The 12649-nt window shown below is 49.8% G+C and overlaps 3 protein-coding genes across 3 annotated transcripts; all 3 read left to right on the top strand.

Annotated features, from left to right (window-relative positions):
* Positions 1-191: 191 nt before the first annotated feature.
* On the top strand, positions 192-687 carry COX23 (Mitochondrial copper homeostasis protein; the record flags this gene model as incomplete). The annotated part of the gene is made up of 4 exons (XM_051448307.1): positions 192-259; positions 328-435; positions 510-537; positions 640-687. The coding sequence occupies 4 exons, from the start codon at positions 192-194 to the stop codon at positions 685-687; spliced, it is 252 nt and encodes an 83-aa protein (XP_051300574.1).
* A 643-nt stretch (positions 688-1330) lies between these two features.
* On the top strand, positions 1331-1768 carry FPR1 (FK506 binding protein proline rotamase rapamycin-binding protein; the record flags this gene model as incomplete). Its single annotated transcript, XM_051448306.1, has 3 exons — positions 1331-1596; positions 1649-1690; positions 1741-1768. The coding sequence occupies 3 exons, from the start codon at positions 1331-1333 to the stop codon at positions 1766-1768; spliced, it is 336 nt and encodes a 111-aa protein (XP_051300573.1).
* Positions 1769-7197: 5429 nt separating this feature from the next.
* On the top strand, positions 7198-8674 carry J4E86_007790 (uncharacterized protein; the record flags this gene model as incomplete). Its single annotated transcript, XM_051448305.1, has 5 exons — positions 7198-7329; positions 7380-7423; positions 7764-8135; positions 8323-8593; positions 8639-8674. 5 exons carry the CDS (start codon positions 7198-7200, stop codon positions 8672-8674), a joined length of 855 nt encoding a protein of 284 aa, XP_051300572.1.
* Positions 8675-12649: the final 3975 nt, after the last annotated feature.

The raw sequence follows: 12649 nt of genomic DNA, 5'->3' as shown, positions 1-12649 counted from the left end.
CAATTAGTGATATCGGGAAAGTGCGTGAGTGCCTCTTGACCTCATGTATGTCCTTATCGATAACGCACCTCCGCGGCGCATCATCCACTCTCGTCGCAACTGCTCCCGGCCATCTTCAGGCTGCCTGACAATTACACGCCAGTACGTGCCCTGTACACACTCTTTACACGTCCCTTTCCTCGCTCTTCATTATGTCCGACAAACCGACCCCCTCGAAAGCCGACGAATGGAAGGGTTCCAAAGCCAGCAAATTCGACAAGTACGCCACCGCAACGATCGCGTCGCAAATGTATGCTGCACACAACAGGCGCTGATAGATCGGTATAGCAAAGCGTATAGCGAATACTTTGATCCATGTCAAGAGGCGGCGGACAAGAGTATAAAGTGTTTGAAGAGGAATGGTGGTGAGAGAGCCATGTGCTCGGATTTTTTCCAGTAAGTGCAGCACATCAGAGTTTCAAGACTCAGCATTGCATGAGGAGGTCTTCCGCTAATACGCGTTCAATCAGGGCATACCGAGAGTGCAAAGAGCAATGGGTACGTGTTGTCCACCCTCGATCTAATACGACCGCGACTATCCCTCCCTGCCGTACAACGCGCCGCGAAACCGCCACGGAAGAGATGCTAATACCTATACAGCAAGAAGCAAGGAGAGAAGCGAGAAGGAACAAGTCATGGTTTGGTTGAGCAATGCGGGCGAGATTTGGGACGCGCAAATGTACAACATCTCCTCTCTTCATGGGCACGGCGTTTGACAAAGGTTCACGTTTACTGTAACATACCTGGTTCCACTGGAGGTACTGGTCTATTGGACATGGAGATCAATTGACTATTAGATAGTCTGTGGAAGGATGCAAGCAACCTTAGTGCGCTTGCTACTATGCGACAAGCAGAACTTCAACGCCATCGCCGAAGCATCTTCTTCCCAGCCACACACATGCATCTAGAGCTATAGCTTGTACTCTCCTACCGCGGCAAGCGCGAACTCCAGTTCCAATGCCCTGACGTAGATGCGATCACGCAATTTCCCCAGACAAGCCGTCAACCCACCCTCAAGTACTGACGTGCTCGATTCATTGGTCATGCTCGTCGTACTTGCCCTGATTACCTTGCCCTTGCAGCGTGCATGAGGCTGTGTGCTGACGATCTGCACCCCACCACCCCACTAAAGCTACCCCTCCAAGGCATTCCAGGTTCCTTCTTTCCGCCCACAGCAACCTTCCATCCTCCACTCATCTCCCTCTCACCCTCCAACTTCATGAGAAGCCTCCTTAACCCTTCCTCTTTCCACCGCGCAACAACTCGAGCTTTCACCACGACCGCACGCATCATGGGTGTCCAGAAGACCATCATCCAAGAGGGCAACGGCCCATCCCCACAGAAGGGTGACAAGGTCACCATGGAGTACACTGGCTGGCTCAAGACCCAGTCCGGCGACAAGGGCAAGCAGTTCGACAGCACCACTGGCCGTGGTCCCTTCCAGACCCCTATCGGTGTTGGTCGCGTCATCAAGGGCTGGGATGAGGGTGTTGTTCAGATGAAGCTCGGCGAGAAGGCGAAGCTGGACATCAGCAGCGACTTCGCTTACGGCGACCAGTAAGCCTCCATGATGTTTTCTGATTAAGACCTAGTACTGACTTCATGATAGGGAGTTCCCTGGCTTGATCCCCCCTCACTCTGACCTCATCTTGTAAGTTCGCGTCACATAGGGACTCAACGAAAATGCTAACTCTGCGATAGCGAGGTCGAGCTCAAGAAGATCAACTAGGTCTACGAAGCATCCAACGACGGGAATAGACGATGATCGCTATCGGTGAATGGAAATAGTCAGAGGACAAACATAACATTCAATATACTGGGTCATTAAACTCATTCGCCAGTCCACGTTGTCTAATGTGCAGTTACATGCTTTCTCATGTTCTCAGATCATAATCGTCAAGCTCTCCATTTACGTGACATATCAAATCGTTTGTCACAGCAGCGCCCGCGAAGTACTGAACCCAGCCACGCGAGCATGCTAGATGAGTCCGAAAACACCCAAGCCCACGCAGACTATAAGACCCACCATGCTGATGGAGAAACGGCTGGCCGGACTCTCGGTATGAGTAGCCAACGAGGCGTCTGTTAGCCCATTTATCCACAGGCACATGAGCTGTGTGTCGGGAACACTCAGCGCATTGTCGACGCCTTTGTCTGGCGACCAGAATGTGGTGATGATGATATCAGTAGAGGACCCCACGCCGGTTTCATTATGGCTAAAGGCCAAACTGAGATCATTGGACTTGGGGAGGGTCGGATGACAGTTCGAGCTCGCATTGACGGAAGAGTTTGGCGGCGTAGGTGCCCCTTTGCCAGTAAGTGCTAGAAGAAGTTAGCACAGGGCTATCTCTTTGAATGGAATGAGGACACGAACGTATGGCTGAAATTGCATTCCAGGAAGTCATGTTTGTCTTCTCTGTACATTCCGTTGGGAAAGTCTCCATTCCTCTCTGCACGCGCATGCAGCTCTCTTCCGTTGTCTCTGTTGCATTGGAAGGAGAGAGTGCCAGCAGTGTGTTGGCCTGCGTTACCAGCGACGAAATGCAGCTCGCTCCAATTGCCTCTGCGCAATCCCATGAGTTGTTCCGTCCAAAGGTGGTATTATATATGAACACAGCGCAACCCCGGTACGGCAGGTCGTCGCGATCGAGTTCAAGAGACGGAGGGGTGCCGAGATAGAAGTCTTTCTCCGTGGTTTGGTCCTTTATCGGAACGTCTGTATCGAGATGGGCGGCGAGTGTCCACGTCAAATTGTTGTTGTCATCGAGGATGGCGGTGGAGAAGGATCTGAACCCAATCCTCTCATAGGTTCTGTTGGTGACATTGCATTCTGCTTTAATGGCATTGCTTCCATCAAGAGGAGTCTCAGGGCAGTGTACGTCGGCACACGAACCGACGGAACTGTTGAGGGCGTATTGAGCCGACGCGGAAGCCAGGAGGGTGGTGAGTAAAAACGAAGTTGGGAGCAACATCTTGAAGCGTTTTGGATTGGCTCAGCTCCACAATGGTACAACAGACGAGTAGGAGGTGTAGACTTATACGAGCTTTTGAAATCTTGGAGGGCAAGCTATGATCTAGTACATTATATGTCTTGAGCGCCCCACACCGCTGAGCTTCACTGTGCCACCTCCACATCAGGCCCTCTGTCACGGAAAGCTTCTTTACTGCGAGGCTGGGTAGTCACAAGGTATATGTGAGCTGTTGTACATGAGGCACAGTACACGTGACGTGCGCCAAGCGCCGTCCTTGCCGTATAACCACCTGGGCATACTGCGTTGTTCAGGCAGCCAATTTCCATATGGGATGTCACATCTCTGAAGTAAGGCGTCCCGTACTCAGTACTTTCTTATTGCTCCGACCGCAGCTGTAACGAAAAGATGCCGTGGTCATCTGGAACCCGGGAAACATGGTCAGCGAGGCTGTCCTGCGTTGATGTCCTCATACGGCCTTGCGTCTGGGTGTCATGTAGCCGTTCATTTACATCACCATTGTAGATATGTCGCTTGAGATTTCCAAGGCCATCTTTTGAAACTGGAGCGCTGTCTGTAGTTGTGGTACTTCGTAGACCGATTACCTGCCCAGACCTCGATTTTACCCCAATACCCAGGCAAGCTACCAGAGGCAAAGGTAACGACAGACGCATTGCGGCTATACGAAATCCTCGAGCGCGCCTCGCCTTCTGGGATGAGGGTTGATTTGTCTGTACGTGATAGATGCGATGAGGGTTCGCACTTAGATAGCTTATGTTGTATGACCGTCCACGGCAGTGGGCCCTGAATCATTGATGACCAGGTCAACTTAGCCACTCAATAGATGACTAGTGTAGCGTGACCATCGATTAGAAATCTCTCAGAGGGAAGGTCGGGATAGAGAGGTCGTGCGGATTGTCTAGATATGCAGGAATCTTGACGGACGACTTCGGGAAGTGAATGTTCCAGGGCTTGATGCTTCTAGGTTGGTGGGGAAGGTCAACTCAACGCGAGCGCGACCAGCTCCAGCTCCGGAGCCGCACCGCACCCAACACGGCCTTTTGATCGCGAAACTGGAGATAGTGGTATTCGGTGTGACAGGCGGCAAATAGAACAAGGGCACTTGTTCAACTATATTCGTTTGTACCATGAGACGGTCGCCGAAGTCATGCAGTTGTTTCCTGTGCCGGTGAGTTCTTCATTGCGGCTCTTACACGCCCCGGGAGCCTATCAGGATTGCTTCAGTGTTGCCGGTATCGGCTCCACGATATTGCGTTCATCGATTAGCTCGTTTTGCTGCCCGATCCTTGTCGCCACAAAGTCTTCGCAAAACATTTGCAGGGTCCATCTCAAGTTTAGCAAGGCTTCTGAATAGCCGCTGACTGTTCCGGCGCACCAAGTTTCCCGTAGGTAACCACGCACGTAGTACTCTCAATCACATGCCGCATCTTTTGTTATGCGCGCGCGCGTCTCGAAACGCAAGGTTGGCTGGAGTCGCGATATCGTGTCTGGCGTCTCTGCCCAGGTGGTGATACTCACGACAGAATGCGTAAGAGTCAGGTGAGTCACAATGGAGATGAAGTCTTCCTACCATCGTTCTGAGGCACCTTGGTCAGCTACTCAGATACCCGACGTCATGTTTACTGTACCAGTGAGAGTTGCAGCATTAACATACATATACCTAGGTAGGCATGAAACTACGCAAGTAACCATGTATGAAGGTGCGCTTAGAACAGTAACCCTCCGTGGCAGCAGCCAACGTATCATAGAGCACATGGAATCGCGGCCTGAATGGGCTGGTTTCTATTAGTTTGACCGGGTACTAAAGCCATGTCATTCCAATATTCACACCTGTCTTCGCTTCTTTTCACACTTCGTCGCTTTGCTGGGAAGGACCTCGGTATTTACAGCGTTACAGAGGATCTTCCGCAAGCTGAGTATGTCTAGCCTCCACTGGACACTTCTAATGCTAACGTTATGAGCTTTTCCCATAGCCACCTTCCCCCACTATTTTGGGGACTGGTTTGGAAGGACTCCACAACCATCACAGTTGGTGGTCTGTCAGCAACCTCCAAGCGCCTTATTGTTACCACTTGCGCGTTGGCGCAAACCTAAGAACATCGACTGGCGTCTACGTAGACGCGATGGCCCTTTTTTTTCTCAGAGAGCAGAAAAAAGGGAAGAAGGATACTTACGTGTGGCAATGTGTAAGTAGGGTTTGGAGATTGAGATACGTGGACTAAGCGATCTGTAGTGTGCTTGCGGGCTACCTGCTATAGTTCTGCGTGCCTTTACTTGCCCGTCTTGTGGTAATGGTCGATGTGGCAATTGTCAGGTTACAGGGGTTCAGGTCAAGTGATCAGTGCCTCCACACAGCGTCGCGACACGACTCTCTTCCGCATCTTAAGAAGAAGCAGAATTTCCTTCAAATAGGTCAGTTGTAGTACTTGTTTAGGTACTACAATGCTCACTTGTGTCTTGAACAGCTGCACCCATCATACCTAGGCATAACTATCAATCTTTTCTCTCATACCCAGGTTTCTGGGCAAACGGGTGTCAAGCATGCTTCACAAGTTGCATAGATTAATGCAAGCATGCACAGGCTGGTTTGAACATGCAGTGTTCATGCCAAGGGATGAAGGCACGCAATGTGATAAGATTGTTGGGAATGCTTAATCGCATAGCAACCATTCTATTCGACCTTCATCAAAGTCGTTACTTCGCCAGGCTATCTTCAATACAAGGCTCTCATCCAGAACAGCGATTTTATCGATCAGATTGATTTCAAATCTAGAGTTGTAGTTATGATTCGCGAGGCTGTGAATACGAATCATCGACTCAGGCAAGGCGAGACTCTTTACGAAGGTACCCAGATATAAAGTGCTTACAGGGCGTTAGGAAAATATATCTGCGCCGCGATAAATACACCATGTTGCCCGATGGCTTTGTGCTCGCACCTGTACATCAGCTCACTCAACAAAAGAGAAGATTTCACGACCCGCCACGCCTAGATGCACGAGCGTTGCCCAGGTGAGGTTATGATCTTGGCGAACTTAGGACTTTCGAAGCTCAGTTCCCTGGACCAATGTCCAAAATGCGACTGGCCCTATCACGCATGGACCATCAGACAATCCTCTAGCCTTTGTATATAAGCCCACCTAGGTAATCTTCAGCGAACCAACAACTTTAGTGCACACTCGGCACTGCGGTCCTTCCACAATATTGTCTGATAGAAACTGGCTGTGAAGCTCCGGTGAGGCGAAGTACCTAGGTAACGAAAGGTGTCAACCACAAGCATCGCGTGGTAGACCGCCTGGGCATGCGCTGTCCTGTTGCTCTTTTACATCGGTCAACTTCAATATCGTATCGACCTTGGGAGCGTTGATGCCCAAGCAAGGCTGAGGCCTGCACTCTGACGCCATGATCTGACCTCGCACCACTGAGGATGCAAATCTGAACTCTCACGTGGTTAAATGCGCGAATTAGCGTACCGAGGATGCTCGACAGTTGAACATGTCTAAATGCACTTGGATCCAGCGTGATCTTCGGTCTGCCCGATGAAGGGCAAACACCCAACACAGCCCCAGTTGCGTCGCCCTTTCATGTCGGTCATATATGGCTGAAGGCCTGTCTCAGCATAGCGAGTGAAAGTAAAGGACGTGTTCGTGTGCGACCGTCGGTATCAGCCCTAAAAAACGTGTAGCCTTATTCGAGAAGACTATTTATCGAGTATGAGAACCATGGCACTCGTTTTGAGTGATACTCTTGCCACAAACAGATCTCCGGCATACATACCAAATCACCTTCTGAATACAACCCGATAGTTCGATATTTGTCCAGAACTTCCGAGACACTGTCCAAGCTCTCATCAGCTTCAGCCGCTTGAACTCTTGGAATGCAAATTGATGGTCTCCGGGAGACCAACATGAGACAAGACGAGAAAATTGATTCACATATCCAGAACCATGAGAGGAGCAGCAATAAGTCCGATGCCGACCAATATCCATATCTTCGGAAATGGAGTCCAAAGTTTGCCGAACGCGGTCGTAACCGTCAAGATCGGCCATTCTTGAAGTGTCTAGAAGAACTGGGGGTTAAGCGAAACGTCTTAGAGGCATTCCTCCAAGACACTGAGAGTTGTGTACCGTCCCAAGAAGTGCAACAAGCTCGGAAGTTTTTGCGGCAAGCAATGGCTGAGAAATCAACTGACCAGACACCGGCGCGGGCTTGGGTTGAGTACCGTAGGAAGTCTACAGAGAACTGTAGGGTTCGTCCCGAGTGGCTCACTAGCCATGAGCTTACCAACATCCTTGCGGAGCGCGTATGTTAGAACAGGCCCAAAAATTGCAAGAATTAGCTAATGTCGTTCAGCCGGCCCTCGAATACAACGACTCAGATTCCATTCGACGCTTGATGTACGTCCTCGATCTTGCCACTTCAAGTCAAAAGATATGTCTCAGGATTGGTTGACAACTTGTACAGATACATACCGAGCTTCAACAAAGATTTCCTCACCGCGTTTGCCACAACGGCATATTGCAATGAGGTATCGGCTTTACGAACGGTGCTGTATCGACATATTGCCCGTGAGCCCACGATAGAAGTGATAATACCGGTATTTGACACTACATTTGCTTTAGGAGATCGGTGTTCTGATGATTCTGCGCAGGTTATCGGGTTTTTGACTTTCAATCTGTTGTTCAGCGTTCCTTACTTGAAACTGAGAGAGATGACGTCACAGCCAAGCCAATCAAGCGCGTCGGAAGCCGGGGGTAAGCAGTTCGAGACGGATCTTGCCTTCTTGAACATCGACGGCAAGGACGGCGTGCGGCCTGCTCGCTTTTTCATCCAAGCAGCGCATACAACAATCTCCATATTCGGGTGCGATCACTTCGAGTGGACTGGCTACGCGTTTTCCAACCATGATTCAAACGACCTAGACTACAAGCATCTTGTGGGGGAGATCGAAGAGGACGAAGGGGATGGGAACCATGATGCCGGTGAAACCGATGAGTCTGATGAGGACGAAGATGAAGATGAAGACGAGATGCTTAATGAGGATCGGTTCGCTTCAGATGGAATGAATCAGCTCTTAGATACATTCTCGACAATCTGGGATCCGCGAAGGTACTTTTTACGTGTCACATCCATCCGGATCGATATCATACTGCAAGAATATACCTACATTGTTCAAACACTGGAAAGTGGTATCAGACATTGGGTAAATATCCTACGATTTGTTAATTGTGGCCTTGCTCTGACGAAGCTGATAGAAGAAACACATCATTTATGCCACCTCGAAAGCTTCTTGTAGCTACGATAAGCCTACGAGTAATCGACAATCCCTGGAAGACACGGTCATTCTGAAAGAAGTTCTACAGGAGCTCCGCGTACACTTGTCTACGACAACAGCTGCGTGGGATGACTTCAGCGGCATTGATGGTCATATGGACTTCTTCTCCGACATCGATAATCGAGAAGCTTGGATTGCCATACACACGCTCCAGGAGTCATTCAGAAAGCTGAAAGGACTGGAGCGAAGGCTCAGTATTCTCGACAGACATTGCGCCGAATCAACAGATGTCGTAAGTTTGCCCAAAGCACATGTATCTCTCTCACTAATATCGAAGGAAGCTTATCCAGCGTATGGCGGTCGAAAACAATGAGCTTAGCATCCAAAACAACCGTCTTAGCACTCATACTCACGGCCTTAACGTTAAGAGCAACCAACTCAGTGTTCAGACTCATGAGCTTAATCTTCGTACAAGTAGGCTTACCGAGAAGACCACAAGAATAGCCCTCGCGAGTCAACGACATGCTGAAGAAACCAGTCGCACAACACGTGAAAATGTTCAGGTACTTCGTGTCATCCAATGTGTCTTTGGTATGCTTACAAGCTGTAGTTACTCTTGATCTCAACCCCGTTCGCCTTCGTGCTTCAATACTTTTGTGGAGAGCGAAACTTCTTCTCCATAGACCGAACGCCGAAGGCATTCGTCTTATGTCTTTTCGTACTATTGTTTGCACTTCCAGTTATCAACTACGGCGTAGAGTGGACTAACCAACACCGGAAGCGCTTGCAGCACAGATTTCTCACGCGACTGGGTCGAGCCCAGCCAACGGAAACCGTCGATATCATTGAGCAGATCGTAGATCACGACTGTCTCCGTAACGTTTGATGTATGAGGTCGTTGGATACGAATATGCAGTCAAATGCTCGGGGTTGGCTGTTTGGATAGCTATACCAATAGTTTAGACCCTGAGCAATACCCAAGTCATTCGATCATTCTGAGTGCGCAATGCGGAGATATATGACGTCATGCTAGTTACAGTCTTTTTTGTCTATACCAATGTTCTATAATGATCATGATAACAGTCATTATCGCACATGATCCTCTACCATGACCTGAAATTTCAAACACCTGTACCAACCGAACAATCAACATGTGTCTAGAGTAAAGATAATTCTCCCTTGCTTTGTTGCTTATAGCTATGAGGCCGACGCCAGCGCTATCTCAGCTGCACCTTGGTGATTTGACAGGTACCGCAACGAAGGTGGCTGCAGGTAGGGCACGTAGTCAAAGTATAAGGTACACCTGATACGCCACAGCCATCCTGTAGGTTTGTCAGCTCACAATCGAGTCAGTTCCTGAAAGCGTCACTCACGCACTGCCAGACGTAGGTATGCCGTTTTCGTGCCATTATCTGCGATGGTGTAGAAAATATCGGCAATGAGGGTGGGCTTTGGCTTGAGCTCCTGTGAAGGCGTGCATTGGCTGAGGAAGACGCGGGGTTTTACCAAAGCGGGCTGGTGGATCAATCCTTGCTCCGGGCCTGGCGAAGATAGTGGTGATTCTTAGCGCAATGATGTCCAGCTCGTATCATCAACTTCAGTTACGTCGCGTGGTATCCGGTCGAATGAACTTTGATTGGCGTATCCTAAACCTCTCAAGGGCATACACACAACTGAACATCAATCTCAATCACGGGTCTTGGCGAGAGCATACGAGGGTAATAAGAAAGACGAGTTGTGGTATCGTAGAGTAAAAGGCGAATGGCACGACTCGTGCCTACCATCAAGGTACCCTCTTCTCTTGAGGACCTTTTATGCACATGCTTTTGCCTAATGGGGCGGTAGTGGTGAAACATCGATGCGCCGTGCTGAAGTCGGCCGTAAAAAGAGCAGCCGCGAGTCGCTGCTTTTGGCCTGAGCTGAGACTAATCGTACAGCGGACAAGCTTTTGGAGGGGGAAGGTAGCCTGCATACTCAATTTTGTGAGTTTCATCTGGGCTGACGGAGGTCAACCCGCCCTGAGATGAATATGGTAGGAGTGTTGGTGGCACCAGTAGCAATGGTTGTAGTTGTTTAGCATTTTTTCTTGTCTCTGAATAGTTGTATCAGTAGCATTGTTGAGATGTTTCGAGACATCCATGCCGCTAATTCGAGGCCAATGTTCGGGCTTACAGACAGTCTAAGAAGGGTGGATGTGGATATAAGTTCGCTTTTGACCTAGGATTGTTTTCGTGCAATTGTGGCAATGCGTAGGTGTCGTGGCACGCGGCCCACCTAGCGAATATCCGCGGAGGATAGAATGCGTTTTTGACTCTGACAGAGGCCGAGTCTTCGTTCGCGCTTGTCATTGATGTTGCGTTTTGCTATGCGGCATAGTTGCCATAACTTTGAGGTCTCCAGCTAGCATTTTGGGAAACACGGGAGGTTGGGTGACCTCATATCACGAATGTGTTATATCGTTCAAGTACCTAGGTACGGTACGGCAGGTGCCACATGTCGATCTTACATACTTTGGTTTATCAGTGCCTACCTACCCAGGTGAGTACTTCTCCGGTTAATTGGGTAGGTATAGGCTCTGGCAGCCATGAATTGTACGGGCGTTTTAGGTAACACGCCTCCCCGCTCACCTGATGGTCGTGACGAAGATGCGAAAGGGTCCCGAGGTCTGAAAGTGTCCCGAGGTGCAGATGTACAGGGTAAATGCACCCGGGTACCTAAGTTGATATCGCGCGCATCACTAGGTAACTACCTAGGTACCTAGTTAGGCTTGATAAATTGTGAGGAAAGCGCAGATAGATGAATATTCCAAGGTTGCAACCAACGTGTTGATGGATATTAAGTGTAGGAATTCGTGAACGCAGTGCCCAGGAGATTTGGAACTTAGGGCAGCACCTGAGCCGTGTTCATCACGTGACGCACTAGAGCAGCCTCGCCTGCCTAGGTAGCATGAGAAATTGGATTTTAGACTGATTACTATAGCTACGTCACCTGTCATACATTCTGCACTCCAGGCTTCTCTTGGATCACGCCATGTAACACTTGACATCAGCTATGAGCGCACATGAGTGTTGATGGCGACACGTTCGCTCGATCATCGTCGCGTTTGGACCTTGGTAACCTGACAGTTGCCACAGCGAGCTAAGCCGCATGTAGGACAGCCAGCAGTTCGATACGGGATAGCGGGGTGCCCGCATTGGCAGCACTGCCATAAATAGGTGTGTTTCTTCTTTGGATACGATCGTAAGTGAATCCTCTAGGTGGGTAAGAATTCGCACTAGAGACTTACTGTAGCTGCTGGGATGCGACAACACATTTGCCGAATTCCATCTAAAGCCCACGGCGATGATGGTATCTTCACGCCCCCTAAATCCTGAGCAACAATATTCATGTCATAGCATGACTCGGAGTCAGGATTGAAACAGCAATCGTGATGTTCCGAACACGTATGTCCACTGCACCGGGCCTTTCGTAGGCAATTCGCGCGTTCCCCATCTTGTCGCGAAGTTCCCCCAACAATATCGTTCCGGTACCGTCGGGAGTTACGGAACGAAATCGAAGTACTTGGAGGCGGTGCTTTAGGGAGTAAAGCCAATGCCAGGCGCGAATGCGACGTCGGGGTCATTGTAGACGTAAGAGCGCGTTGTGAGCAGTAGAGACGTGTGTATCTTTTCTAAATGTCCATTAGCTGACACCATGCATTCTTCGGCGCTCCACTGTTGCTCTCTCGCTCACTCTCTTCAACGCTGGTGCGAACATGAATAAGATCCGTCTTGGTACTTTGCGTACCGATGTCGACCTCGGGAACTCTGGGCTCACTGAGTGACATCACAGGGTATCGAGGCCACCGAAAGGTCTTGGTAGGACGGAGCGATATGATATGGATGAAGTAACAGCGGTCTGGCTGGAGAATGGGAAAGAGATTGTTTAAACCAATGGAACTGGGGTTACTGTTGGAGTGGCTTACCAATGAAGCTATGGCTACTGCTGAAGTGGCCTACCTAAGCCGGATGCCCCACACAAACACCTATGGAATTATAAGACAAGATCAGGGTTGTCCATAGGCGCCCGAGGAGTCTTATACCTCAATGTGGACCCCGTCTCGATTCGGGTTCGGACCTCCCCGGGGCCAACATGTGGTTGAAGTTTGTCACACGGCCCTTCATTCACACCGCCAATCCGATATGCACGGAGCCCTAATGAGGGGAGGGTAGATCCGCGCTCGTAAGCTCGTTACATCTGCACCATTTGCATGTGGCATAAACAGGATCGACATTGATGAATCGCACATGGGAGCTCCGTAGGAAGATTGCCACTAGCAGTATATCTTGCCTTGAGAAGCGTACGATAT

This window comes from Alternaria arbusti, assembly GCF_024043155.1.
Source record: "Alternaria arbusti strain BMP 1465 chromosome Unknown scaffold_11, whole genome shotgun sequence".
Lineage (NCBI taxonomy): Eukaryota > Fungi > Ascomycota > Dothideomycetes > Pleosporales > Pleosporaceae > Alternaria > Alternaria arbusti.
The sequence above is the reverse complement of the archived record's forward strand: the minus strand, read 5'-3'. Positions and strand labels throughout refer to the sequence as shown.